Source organism: Cavia porcellus, unplaced genomic scaffold, assembly GCF_034190915.1.
Source record: "Cavia porcellus strain 051 isolate PalLab524CR breed Dunkin Hartley unplaced genomic scaffold, mCavPor4.1 scaffold_4, whole genome shotgun sequence".
NCBI classification, from domain to species: domain Eukaryota; kingdom Metazoa; phylum Chordata; class Mammalia; order Rodentia; family Caviidae; genus Cavia; species Cavia porcellus.
Window position 1 is genome coordinate 99,990,338 of NW_026947487.1, and position 12,148 is coordinate 100,002,485.

Below are 12,148 nucleotides of genomic sequence, written 5' to 3' on the forward strand. Positions count from 1 at the left end.
CAGCAACCCTCCTACCAACTCCCCCCTATAAGAAATCCCATGGCAGGCCCAACAGCAACCCCCACCGAACCCCATGTCTTATCCTCAAGGAAACATTTCTTTGGAGGACTCCTCAGAGTTGGCCATGAGGGAACAAGCCAGAGATGAGGGGCAGCATCGGATCCACCATAGGATGAGGGGTGCTGTGCTGTTGTGAGGAAAGATAAAAACTATTACAGCAATAAATAAGCCCACTACTATTAAAACCCAATCACCAAGCAAAAAAACACACATTAAGACATCATATTTTCTGATTTATAGTAACATTTATCAGATGTTCCATGGCTCCCCTTATCTCCTCTCTGCTAAGTCAGAGGCCCTCTGCCCTAAGTCAATAGCCCAAAAGCTCACTGGATACAGAAACGCCTCCTCCCTGCAGGTTGGTCTGGTACAGTCAGGTGGGAGGGCAGGTAAGGATCCCTGAGGGATGACGTGGCCTCACCATTCCTGAGATGCCCCAGTCCCCAAGCAAGAAATGGGTTTCTTTGTCCTTTCTCCTCAGACCTCAGTCAGGTGGCTCTGTGCTGGGCTTTTTCTTTCCAGCAGACTACACATCAGGCTTGAGAGCCCAAATTGGACTTATACTGGTACTGCTCACTAGCAAAGCCATGAAGAGGCCTGGTGGCAGATCTGCCCTACACACAGTGCTAGTGTAAGCTGTGGTAGTAGGCATGTCGCCATCCTGCAAGTCTGAAGACTACATGAGCAGATGGGAGACTTCCCTGGGTCACCTTCAGACTTCTCTCTGCCCCAGTCCAAGCTGATTTACTAATGAATGACACTGTCTCTGCTATGGCCTGCTGCACCTCCTTCACTGCTCCCTCCCTAACCCCTGTGCCCTGTGGCAGAAGCCCAACTGCAGGCTCAGAGGTTATTCCGCTGAAGTGCCTCACACAGGTTCTGGTTGGCATCAGGCTCCTCCGTTAGAACCTCCACAGTCTCCCATTCCCCAGATCGGCTCGACCTTTTGATAGCGTCCACCACACTCTGCATGTAGAGCCCATCCTCGAATGAGGCAGCCATAGAAACAGGGGTGCGGTCCCAGGTGCGGCGGTCCCCTTGCCCCTGGAAGGACTGGCGCAAGGCCTGCACCATGTAGACCATGCCTTTCAGATAGAGCAGTGGGACATCCTGGGGCCCCTGTTCAGGCAGACCTGCACCCACGGCCAGTGAGTCCCTCACTAGCAGCTCCTCTTGTGTGGCAGAGTTCTTCTGCCCATAGAGGTCAGCTCCCCGGGCAACAAGACGGCCCGCAGAGCCCACCACCATAACTTCATGCACAAAGGCGCCTGGCATGTTAAAGTTAAGTGTCACTGTGCTGCATACTCCGCCCCCCATGAGCATTTGGAAGAAACAGAAGTCATCACTGGTGACATGCCGGATGCCACGGATGGCAGCGTTCTGCCTCACGAAGGTCTTGAGTAACCCATGCACCTTCTCAGCCTTCCGGCCTGTCAGGTGGGTCAGCAGGTCCACAATGTAGGTGCCCATGGTGTGCAGACCGCCACCACCCATAAGCTCATCACAGATCCAGCCATAGCTGGGGCTGAGCAGACTGCCTGAGTAGATGCGGGCATCACAGATCATCACTGCGCCAACATAATGCTCTGCAATCAGCTGCTTCATGCGCACAAAAGCAGGCAGGAAACGAAGCACATTCCCCACCAGGCTCATCAACTGCGGGTAGTAGCGTGAGGCCGTCACCATCCGGAAAGCATCCACAGACGTTGCTGCCTTCTCGCAAACCACATTCTTCCCAATACCTACAAGTAAGACACAAGGGAAATTGCAAAGTTCCAAGGAGCTTACACAGAATTTTTTTTTTTTTTTTGAGGACGGGGACTGAACCCAGGACCTTCACATTGAACTACATCCCCAGTCCTTTTGAAAAGTTTTAAATTTTAGGATAGGGTCTTGCTGAATTGCTCATTTAGGAAGGGACTTATAATCTTCCTGCCCAGCCTTCCAGAGTGCTGGGGTTACAGTCATGCTAAGTGGGAAAAATCTTATTTCTCCAAGCATATGGATTCAGGAAAGCCTCCTTAGCTTAGTCCCAGTGACTAGACTGCACAAAGTTATGGATTGGATAAAGAGGAGTAGGACTTCCCCTCAAACCCCACCCCAGCCCAGTACCTGGGATGGAACTGAAGGCCTCTGCATTGACACAAATTTTCAGACCTTTATTTTTATTTTGAGACAGGGTCCTGCTAGAGTGCCTACGCTGGCCTTGAACTTGTGATCCTGCCTCAGCCTCTAGAGAGTATGGTGCCAGGGTTTCAGAGGAGTACTTATTCTTTTCTTTTCTATGACAGTGTCTTACTATGTACTCCAGTACTCCAGACTGGCCTCGAACTCACTAGATTCTGTCTCAGACTCCGAAGTGCTGGAGAGAGCTAGGTACTTTAGGGATGCATATAGAGCTAAGACAGAAAATCACAGCCCAGGGCTGGGAACAATATAGGGAGTGACTACACAGGGCCATCAAACAGCAGTCTAGATTTTGCTATGAAGTGTTTGTCTATCTATCTATCTATCTATCTATCTATCCATCCATCCATCCATCCTGCCCTCCCTTTGTTTTCTCTCTTTTCCTTTCCTTTCCTTTCCCTCCCTCTCTCCCTTTTTCTTCTCTCTCCTTCCTTCCTTCCTTCCAGGGTCTCATTATGTACTTCAGGCGGCCTTAAAATTCAGTGGTCCTCTTACTCCAGCCTCCCAAGTATTGGGATAATAGGTGTGTACCACTACACCTGGCTGGAGTGTTTCTTAAATTGTGATTAACATTAAATCAAGTAAGTTGAGTCAGGCATGGTGGTGCATGTATGTAATCCCAACACTTTGAGAGACTGAGGCAGAATAATTACCATGAGTTTAAGGTCAGCCTGAATTACACAGCAGAGATCCTGACTCAAGAAGAAGGAAGGAAGCAAGGAAGAGGAGGAGGAGGAGGAGAAAGAGGAGGAAGAGGAGGAGGAGGAGAGTAAACCAGATTACATAACCAATTGAAAGCCTTAAAAGCAGGCCCTCTTATAAGGTGGAAATGTAGTCTCTAGAATGCCACCAGGACAAGTCTGCAACACAGATTATTGGCAAAATTTCCAGCATGCTCACCTGTCTTGTATATATTAGACTTCTCCGCCCTAATAACTACATGAGCCACTTTCTCTTTTTTGGCAGTACTGGGGATCCAACTCGACCTCCAGCTTGCCAAGCAGGCACTTATGCCACTGAGCTAAATTCCCATCCCATGAGCCACTTTCTTAAATGTCTCTTTCCATATCCTTTGGTTCTGTTTCTCTGAAAAACCCTGAGTAATACAGGTAAGCTGGAGAGGCAGATATGCATCGTGGACTGCTCTACATCTCTACTGCTACTTATGAGCTCATCAGCCTGGGCTAAGATCATCAATCTATATTGTAGGAAATGGGCCTGGCCCTTAGTTCTAACTCCAGACAGGTCACTAAACCTATTGTAAGTTGTTCTCTGAAGACACTGGCCCAATAAGTTCAAGTGGTCAGAAGGCCAGAAACTGCTTGTCTTTACAGCTGAGTGTAGTAGTGTATGCCTATAATCCCAGAATTCTGGAGGTTGAAGCAGAAGAATAGCAAATTGGAGCCTAGCCTAGGTAATTTTGCAAGGCCCTACTTCAAAATAAAAAAAGGATTGGATAACTCAGTGTAGTGGCATATGCCTCTAACCCCAGCACTCTGGGAGACTGAGGCAGGACTGCAAATTCAAGCCCATCCTAGGCAATTTAGTCAGGGAGGAGGGGGGAATGTAGCTCAGTGTGAAGGTCCTTTCAACTCCCAGGGTCAAACAAAACAAAACAAAACAAAACAAAATCCTGCTTGCTTTCAGCAAGAAGGCAAAGAAGTGAATACAGTTTTTTCTGGGTCTGCTGCATCTGGAATGTACAAGAGCAAAACAAGGTAGACAAAGCCTAGGAAAGCAAGCAAGCCAGAGGCTGTAGTTTCCCTACAAGCAAATGGACAGGCTTGGTCCTCTTCCCAGTTTCAATGTGGAAGTGCACAAAGCTACATGCAGCTGTAAGACACTACCACCTGGGTTGTTTCTGAGTTTAGAATGGCTCAAATTGAAGGAAATCTTATACTCAGCCCAGGAAGCAGGATGTTCACAAGTCATAGTGAACTGGGGAAAGTGAAAATGCCACAGTATTGCACTTCTCATCTACAGACACTGCTTATGGTGCACCATTCAAAACCCACTTCTCAATTATCTCTGGAAGTCATGGGTTTCTTCAGCTTAAAGGTTAGCGGGAGCACAGAACAATTCTTCATGCAGACGGCAGGATCCAGGAAGGCTTCATGGGATGACACTGGAGTCATCTTAAGGGAGCAGGCATTCCAGGAAGCAAATGGCATCCAGAGAGGACAAAGTCACAGTGGCAAGAAATGTTCCAAAGTCTTAGGTACATGCCAGAAAACAGGACCACTGCGATTACACAGAGCCTATAAGTGATGTGAGAACTTGGATAGGTGGTCAAGAGTATCACTCCAGTCTTTCAGGCCAGAGGATGTGACCTCGGGCTCTTGATATTTCCCCACTTTTTCAGGGTGTCCTCATCTGTTTCTTCAGCCAAAATCACTCAAATCCTACTTTCTTGTTTTTTTGTTTTTTGTTTTTCGAGACAGAGTCCCACTGTGTAGTTCAGGGTGGCCTTAAACTCACTATGTGGCCCAAGCTGGCCTCAAATGCATGGTTATCCTCCTGCCTCAGCCTCTTAAGTGCTGGGATTATTGGTGTACACCACTGTGCCCAGCCTCCTGATTCTTAATTTAAATCATGAATGTACTCCAAAGGTCTGTGCTGCCTTCTAGGGCTCCAGCCCTTGACAAAAGTGGGAGGTGGCAGGTCCTTTTGGACATAGGGTCTAGTGGATGGAAGTTAGACACTGGGAATGCGATTTGAATAGGGTATTGGGATCTGGCCTAGTCTCTCTTTCAGCTGCCACAGGGTGAGCAGTTTTGTTCTACCATGTGCTCCCTATCTTGATGTTGTGCCTCACACAGGCCCAAAAGCAACAGAGCCAACCAACAATGGAATGAAACCTCTGAGACTGTCAAGCCAAAATAAGCTTTTACTCTTTTTAAGTTGTTTAACTCGGGTATTTATTGTAGCAATGGAAAGCTGACACAAAACCTAGATCAGCTGGATCAGATCACTCACGTAAGTATTCCTTTACCTAAATCCTCCCAATGTCTTATCTCATTTAGAATAAAAGCCCAAATCTTAACAGTGATCTACTCGTAAGACCTTGATCTATTATTGGGTGACTCCTCTAAAATTTGCTTTTTCCCCATCCCTCACCTGCTCATTATGGTCTAGACACCGAAGTAGATGAGAGCTCATGAGCAAGAGGGCCTCATGACTGGGGAGAGGTGGTGACCCCAACACTGGAGGATGGACAGACAAGGTTGGGGATCTTCAGGGACAGCACAGGCTTGCTCTGGCCCAAGTTCTGCTTACTGTTCTGGCTGAAGACCATCTTGAACAATGTGTGTACCTAGGCTTCTCCCCGGTGCTATCCAGGCTCCCTTCCTGCATTCCATAGGCAATTCCTGATTAGAGAGCAGTTCTAAGACTCAGGGGCCGCCAAGCCCAGACTATGCCTTTTCTAGCTGTGCATCTCTAATAACCTCTGCTCTGCAGCAGCTGGGACAGAAGATTATTTTGGATGATTCACTGTAGGTGCATCTTGCACAGATGGACCCAGATGGATTCTGTTCTCACAGGCTCAGCAAGGAAACTCATCTGACCATCTTGCAGCAGAAATAATGGTTGCCAAGAACTATAAATCTTGCTGTAAAAAAGAAGAAACTCTATAAAATTTTATGCCTCACATGATGGCTAGGCCCAGGACAGCTGACCATCCCACCAATTATAAGTGCTTAACTTTAGTGCTGAAGCCAGAAATTTCTGTGGCCAAAACTTCTCATTTCTGGAAATGTAAGTTAAGTATTTTCTTTCTTGTGCTATTGGGGGTTGAGCCTAGGATCTTCACACTAAGCTACAACTCCAGCCTTTGACTTCTTATTTTAAGGCAGGAATAGGATCTTACTAAATTGCCTAGGTTAGGGTCAAACTTGTGATCTTCTTGTCTCAGAATGCTGGGATTTTAGGTGTGCTCTGCTGCATCCAGTCTCATTTTTTTTTCCAGCCTAAATTTTTTGTTTAGGATGGGTTCAAACTCAACAATATTTCTGCCTCAACCTCCCTCAGTGCTGGAAATACAGGTGAGTGGCACCATACCTGACTGATCAAAACATATACGTGTATGAAAATATCACACTGAAACTTAATAGTTTTGTAAAATAAATAGGCACTAATAATAAAAAATAAAAAGAGGAGCCAGGTATGGTGGCGCATACCTGTAATCCCAGCACTTGAGAGGCTGAGGCAAGAAGATCGATGCAAATTTGCGACCAGTTTGGGCTACAAAGTGAGCTCAAGGCCAGCCTGAATTGCATAGTGAGATCCTAACTCAAAATGACATAAAAATGAATAATAAAATAAAATGAAGGGCTGGGGATGTTGTTCAGTACAAAGGCCCTAGGTTCAATCCTCAGTACTAAAACAAAGACATAAATAAAAAAAAACTTACTTTATTGTTAAAGGATCTGATATTTTTCTCAACCTCTTTTGGTTTTCATTTATTACTGTAAAATGAATTGTATCTAGTTTGCAGGGAAGAAAAGATGACTGAGTCAACTGAAGTAGTGTACATAAAGTGCCTGGTGTAGCACCGTTCTGTCAACAGTGCATTTATTACCATCATCACAGGAGAGGCTATCACCATCCCTCATACCTGCTTATTATGGTCTAGGCACTGAAGCAGATTTGGTTTATTACTGTAAAACGAATTCTATCTAGTTTCCAGGTAAGAGAGCAAAGAAAGACACTATGATTCAGATTTTAAGACTAATGAAGAAGCTACACTTTTTCATCCAAATATTTTCTTTGTCAGCGCTTTGCAAATTTTATTTTCAAAAAAGATGTTTTAAAAATCAGCACGAGGGCTGGTAATTTAGCTCAATGGCATAAGCACCTGCCAGGCAAGTGCGAGGTCATGAGTTCAATCCCTGGTGCCACAAAAAAAAAATCAGCATGAACAGGATTTTATTATATGTGCTGTTCATTGAGCCTCTTACAGAGGTAAGCCCAGCCTGTCCTTTTGAAAGCTCATTATTCTGCAAAGTACACAGGAAATGGTTTGATGCTTTTTGAAATCTTTCTTGCTCACCTGAGGTCCTAACCATCCCTACTACATGGACCCTCAAGGAGTCCACAGAACATTTATCACTGACATGCATGGGAGTCCAGCCTGAACTCGCATGAACTACAGGAAGGAGGAATGTCTGTGGATCAGTGGCCTGTGTCTTCACTATATCCCAAAGTCTGCTTTCCCCCAAATAACAGAAGGTACCAGGTGCAGTGGTAAAAGCCTATAATTCTAGTACTCAGGAGGCTGGAGTGGGAGGACTACTGCAAGCACTGCATTGTGAGTTCAGGACCAGACTGAACTACAAGCAAGACCTTGTCTCAAAATACCAAAAACAAACAAACAACAAAAGAAGCTTTATAAAAAGATGCCTGGAAGACACCAGGGAGATGGCTAGCTCAGGGTCACCTACTCAGGGCAGGGAGGTGGGGAGATCCTGACTTCTATCACTAATGCATTTCCAATGCTGCTCCATAGTTGGGAGATTTCTAGATTAGGGACAGGACAACCACAATGCTGGGGGAGAACTCTGCCAATTGGCTGTTGAACACATGTGGCTGACTAGGCAGGTAATAAGGACATTAGGTTCTTAGACACAAATCCCCATCTGATGGCTGAAGCTCTGGACAATCGGAAGCTTCCTGCCTGTAACAAGTCACTGCTCAGGCTGGGCAGGACATAGCAGTATGATGCACAGAGGAGAGTTGTGAGGAAAGGGATTTTCAATGACTTCTAGGAGTTTGGTGGTGGTTATATTAGGACAAGGAATCCCTGTTTCAAGTCACAAAACGCCAAAGAAGGAAAGAGGAGATCCTCTTCTGACCTTGTGAATGCAAGATCCTTATTGTCTTATCAGTGTGGGACTCAAAAGTACACATAGGTAAACTGCCTCCTGTGGTCAGCTGCACAGGTTTTACCTTTACAAAGACCTGAAATACACGTTTATAAGTTTATCGCTCTCCTGCCAAGTAGTCAAAGGAGAGATTAGAAATGCAAAAAACTGCTTTTTGCTCCCAGGAATGGGAAACGTGATACTGAATGCTTTTTTCCCAGTGCGAGGTGGGGGTGTGTGTGTGGGGCTCCAGTATGCTACACACATAAGCTGCACCCCCAAATTCCTAAATGCTTCTTAGCTCAAGTTTTCTGAAGGGTGAAGGTTCAAGTGCAAACCTCCCAGCAGTTCAAGCTTTCTTGAACTTGGCCCAAAGAGCTGTCCCAGGGCTATGTAGGGCACTTCTTTGTTCCTTAAGAAAACACCACAGGGGGCAGGGTTCACAGACTGCACCCAGAACACCCTCATTTCCCTATCTAGAGGCCAGGGACTAGCTCATTTCACAATTGTGGCAGAGTACAAAAGCAGCCCAAGAAAAGCAGTACTTTTATATTTGACATAACCCAGAGAAAAGCCTCCACCACCACTTTTTTAAGGAAAAAGACTTTGCTACTAGGAAAGTAAGTTTGATTTGTTTTGTTTTGAGATAGGGTCTCACTAGGTAGCTCAGAGTGACCTCAACTGCAGTGATCCTCCTATCTCAGCCTCCTACTGGGAGGATAGGCATGTCCCACCATGTCTGACCTTTCCACCTTTTATAATACTTAGCATAGAACAGAACAATGTCAAAAGGATGCTGAATTAAATGGATAATGGCTTTAGGTAATTTGTGATATACTTCTCACAGGTCTGGAAGAACTGACCTAAAATTAGAATACTTCAAAGCTTTAGAGCTAAATAATTATGTCTTTTTTTCCTAGCTCTAAAAAAGGACTATAGATCTAAAGCTAATATCCTTAATTAGAACAAAAGTAACACAAAGAAAATGACAGGAAGAGACACAACCTTAGTAACAGGAATGAAAAAGAAAACAGACAAAAACTGTTATGGGAGAAAGGAAAACATACATGGAAACACAAGACTATGCAGCCAGATGTAGTACCACTGAGGGGTTTTGGGACACTGAGGACTGTTTTTACAACTGTCAATACAAAACCTGTGTCTGTCCTATTCTCCATCTGAAGAGTAAAAAATACACACTTCCAGAGCCTTACAGGTAGAGAGGATGGTTTTGCTTTCAAGATAATATATCTGACAACCCACAGGAAAGTATTTCACACCAGAGATAACGTGAAATGCTTGTACTTTTAGGGTATATTCAACTCAGTGCACATTCACTTAATGAATATCTAGAGGAGAATCCTGTTCTGTTTTGTTTTAAAAGTGAACTTGGTCACATGCATTCTTCCGTTTAGAATAACAGGAAAGCCAAGCCCTTGCTTGTAATGGGACCATAGCGACGTTCCTGGATAGCACTTGGAGGGCAGCTGTTCCATCCTGGAAAGGCTGTGACGGGCAGGAATTAACACCCCCATTTCATGAGGGCGCACAGATGCTGAGAGAGCCTCTAAAGGGACCACAGGAAGGGCCTGATATCAAGGTCAGTCTTTTTTTTTTTTTGCTTTTTTGAGACAGGGTTTCCCTATGCAGTTCTAGCTGGTTGTTAACTCACTTTGTAGCCCAGGCTGTCCCTGAACTCACAGCAATCCTACTGCCATAGCCTCTCAAGTACTGGGATTACGGGCATGTGCCACCACCCCCAGCTTTCAAGGTCAGTCTTGATGCTCTGTCCATTACAGTTCACCATCCATAGGGTCTAGGGAATATTCCTAGGGATGAAGTCAAGCCAGAATCCTCAGTTAAAAAAAGCACAAACAAATAAATAAGTAAATATAAAAATAAGTGAAAATATACAAGGAGTGAACCTTATGGTCATCGTAAGCCCTGCCAACTCCTTTGGAGCTAGTGGGTGGCAGCTGAGTCATGTCCCAGTGAAAAACACTGTCCAGCCCTACCAGGTTGGCCCTGCAAAAACAGATCAAGGATCCTCATGTGCTCTCTCCTCTTCTTGATAGCCCTCAAGGGCTGGGACACAAGATCCCAGAAGCTCCTTGTCATTCCTAGTCTTTTCTGTTTATAGTAAGTGGATCAAAGTTTACTATTTTCCTGTACCAAGAAGAGAAAATAGCAAGCATGTTGCCAAAGAACAAAACTCAGGAACATGACTGAGAACCCGCAGTGCTGTCTGGACAGAGCTCTCCAATCAGCCTGATTCATGCCAAAAGATGTAGGAGTCAAGTGACTATAGCTAATTCCTCTTGAATCAGTGCTCTGCTAAAGCATGGGTTTAGGTCTACCTTCTAAGTTCCATTTGAGAGTCATAATCTGTCTTCCCATGCATCTGATGACCAGTGAATAGCTCCAATGTTGCACAGCCTTAAAGAGAGCTGTCTGGAGAATGTAAACCATCTATGATTTTTGACTAAAAGTCACAAGTTCCAAGATGCCAAGCAGATGGAGTTCTTGCTCATGTCAATGAATATTTATCCTTCCTCACCTTGGTCAGAGATGACAGACACTTTTAATCTGTTCTGCAGAACAAGGAAGATGTGAGAAGCAGGGCCTGGGTCCTCCACCTTGGGAGTGGCCAGGAAGAGTGGTCGTAAACCTCATGACATACCAGTTCCTATAGACCCAAGGATCTCCGACTGTATCAGACACACTGGCTCTTACTACTTTGTATAAAACAATTTTTTTTTCCACTATCAACACTGTGTTTTATTTAAAAGTTTGTGTCTAGCTGGGTATGGTGTCAAAATAAATTTTTTAATTTATGTATTTATTTTTAAAGGGGATAAACAACAATAAAATGAAACAAAACAGTCATAAGGCAGTAGGAAGTCTACAATAGTTACTATATTGTATGTTGCCCTCTAAGTAGTTGTTCAGACCATTGGCTTTAGGCTAGCTCACAGGCAGGCGAGTTCAGGTTCCTTGTTGGTTCTTCCCTGTCCATACTCTGGCTGGCTTACAGGCAGGGGCTTAGCTGTTTTCCTAATTCTCCCTAACCTGTGCTCCAAAACAATTATTCTTGTCAACTAACTATGTACTACTTGAATTGTTACTTCAGCTTTCTGTCATTTACCTTGTAAGATATTCTTTTTCTTTCTTTTTTAAAGCCTACAGCACCCAGTATTCCCAGGCGGTCTCCCATCCAAGTACTAACCAGGTCCGACCCTGCTTAGCTTCTAAGATCAGACGAGATCGGGCGTGTTCAGGGTGGTATGGTCGTAGACAAGGTATTATTTCTAATATTCTCAACTGGATTGTAAAATCTGAGGACAGAGTGGGTTCTGATCTAACCCAACTCTGAGTATTCAAAATGACATCAGGCCCAGGACTTGGGAAGCTAAGGCAGGAAGATCATTGGGAGTTTAAGACCAGCTTGAGCTACAAAGTGAGCTCAAGGCCAGTATAAACTACATAATGAGACTCTGTCTCAAAAAACAAAAGCAACAAACAAATAAATAAAAAAACCAAAATGACATCAGAGAGAGAAAATAATGTTTCTGAGAGTCACCATCCAAACACTGGAATATAGTAGCATTGAGGCAGACAGGAAGGAGGGAAGTGAGTCCCCTGGACTCAGGAAGAATCTGCAGTGTGAACTGAAGCCCATAGACAGAGTGAAAAGAAAAACTTCAACAAAGAAGAAAGTAGTAGCCAGCAGCACCTTCTCCCTGAGACAGGACTCAATGCGCAACAGGAGTTGTTTGAACCTGGGGACATACAGTCTCAGTGACAGTGATGGATGGCGACCCCAGAGGCCTCTGCAGAGAGATGCAGCAGTGGAGTAGAACAGTGGACATGGAGGACTGCACTGGCTGGAGCTGAGTGCAGAGAACTTAGTCCTCCCGCAGGGAGAGAGTAATTAGCCAGGAGCCATTTTGGAGATGTCTGGCTGAGCTTAGAACCCAGAACTGCTGCCAGCTTCATCCAGCAGCTCCATCCTAGGCTCAGACCTGTGAAAACTGTTTGGA

At 44.9% G+C, this 12,148-nt stretch overlaps 1 protein-coding gene and 1 non-coding gene across 5 annotated transcripts in view; both read right to left on the bottom strand.

Moving 5' to 3' along the window:
• Window positions 1-280: 280 nt before the first annotated feature.
• Window positions 281-12,148, bottom strand: part of Gfod2 (Gfo/Idh/MocA-like oxidoreductase domain containing 2) — a 54,725-nt gene continuing 42,857 nt past the window's right edge. For all 4 annotated transcript variants that reach the window (XM_005004643.4, XM_063247525.1, XM_063247526.1 and 1 more), the window contains one exon: window positions 281-1,802. In XM_005004643.4, coding sequence (XP_005004700.2) covers window positions 904-1,802 — 899 coding nt within the window. In that variant the 3' untranslated portion in view covers window positions 281-903. The remainder of the gene's footprint in view (window positions 1,803-12,148) is intronic.
• Window positions 11,286-11,404, bottom strand: LOC111757469 (5S ribosomal RNA). Its single transcript, XR_002791813.1, has one exon. It is a non-coding gene; the product is annotated as a 5S ribosomal RNA (ribosomal RNA).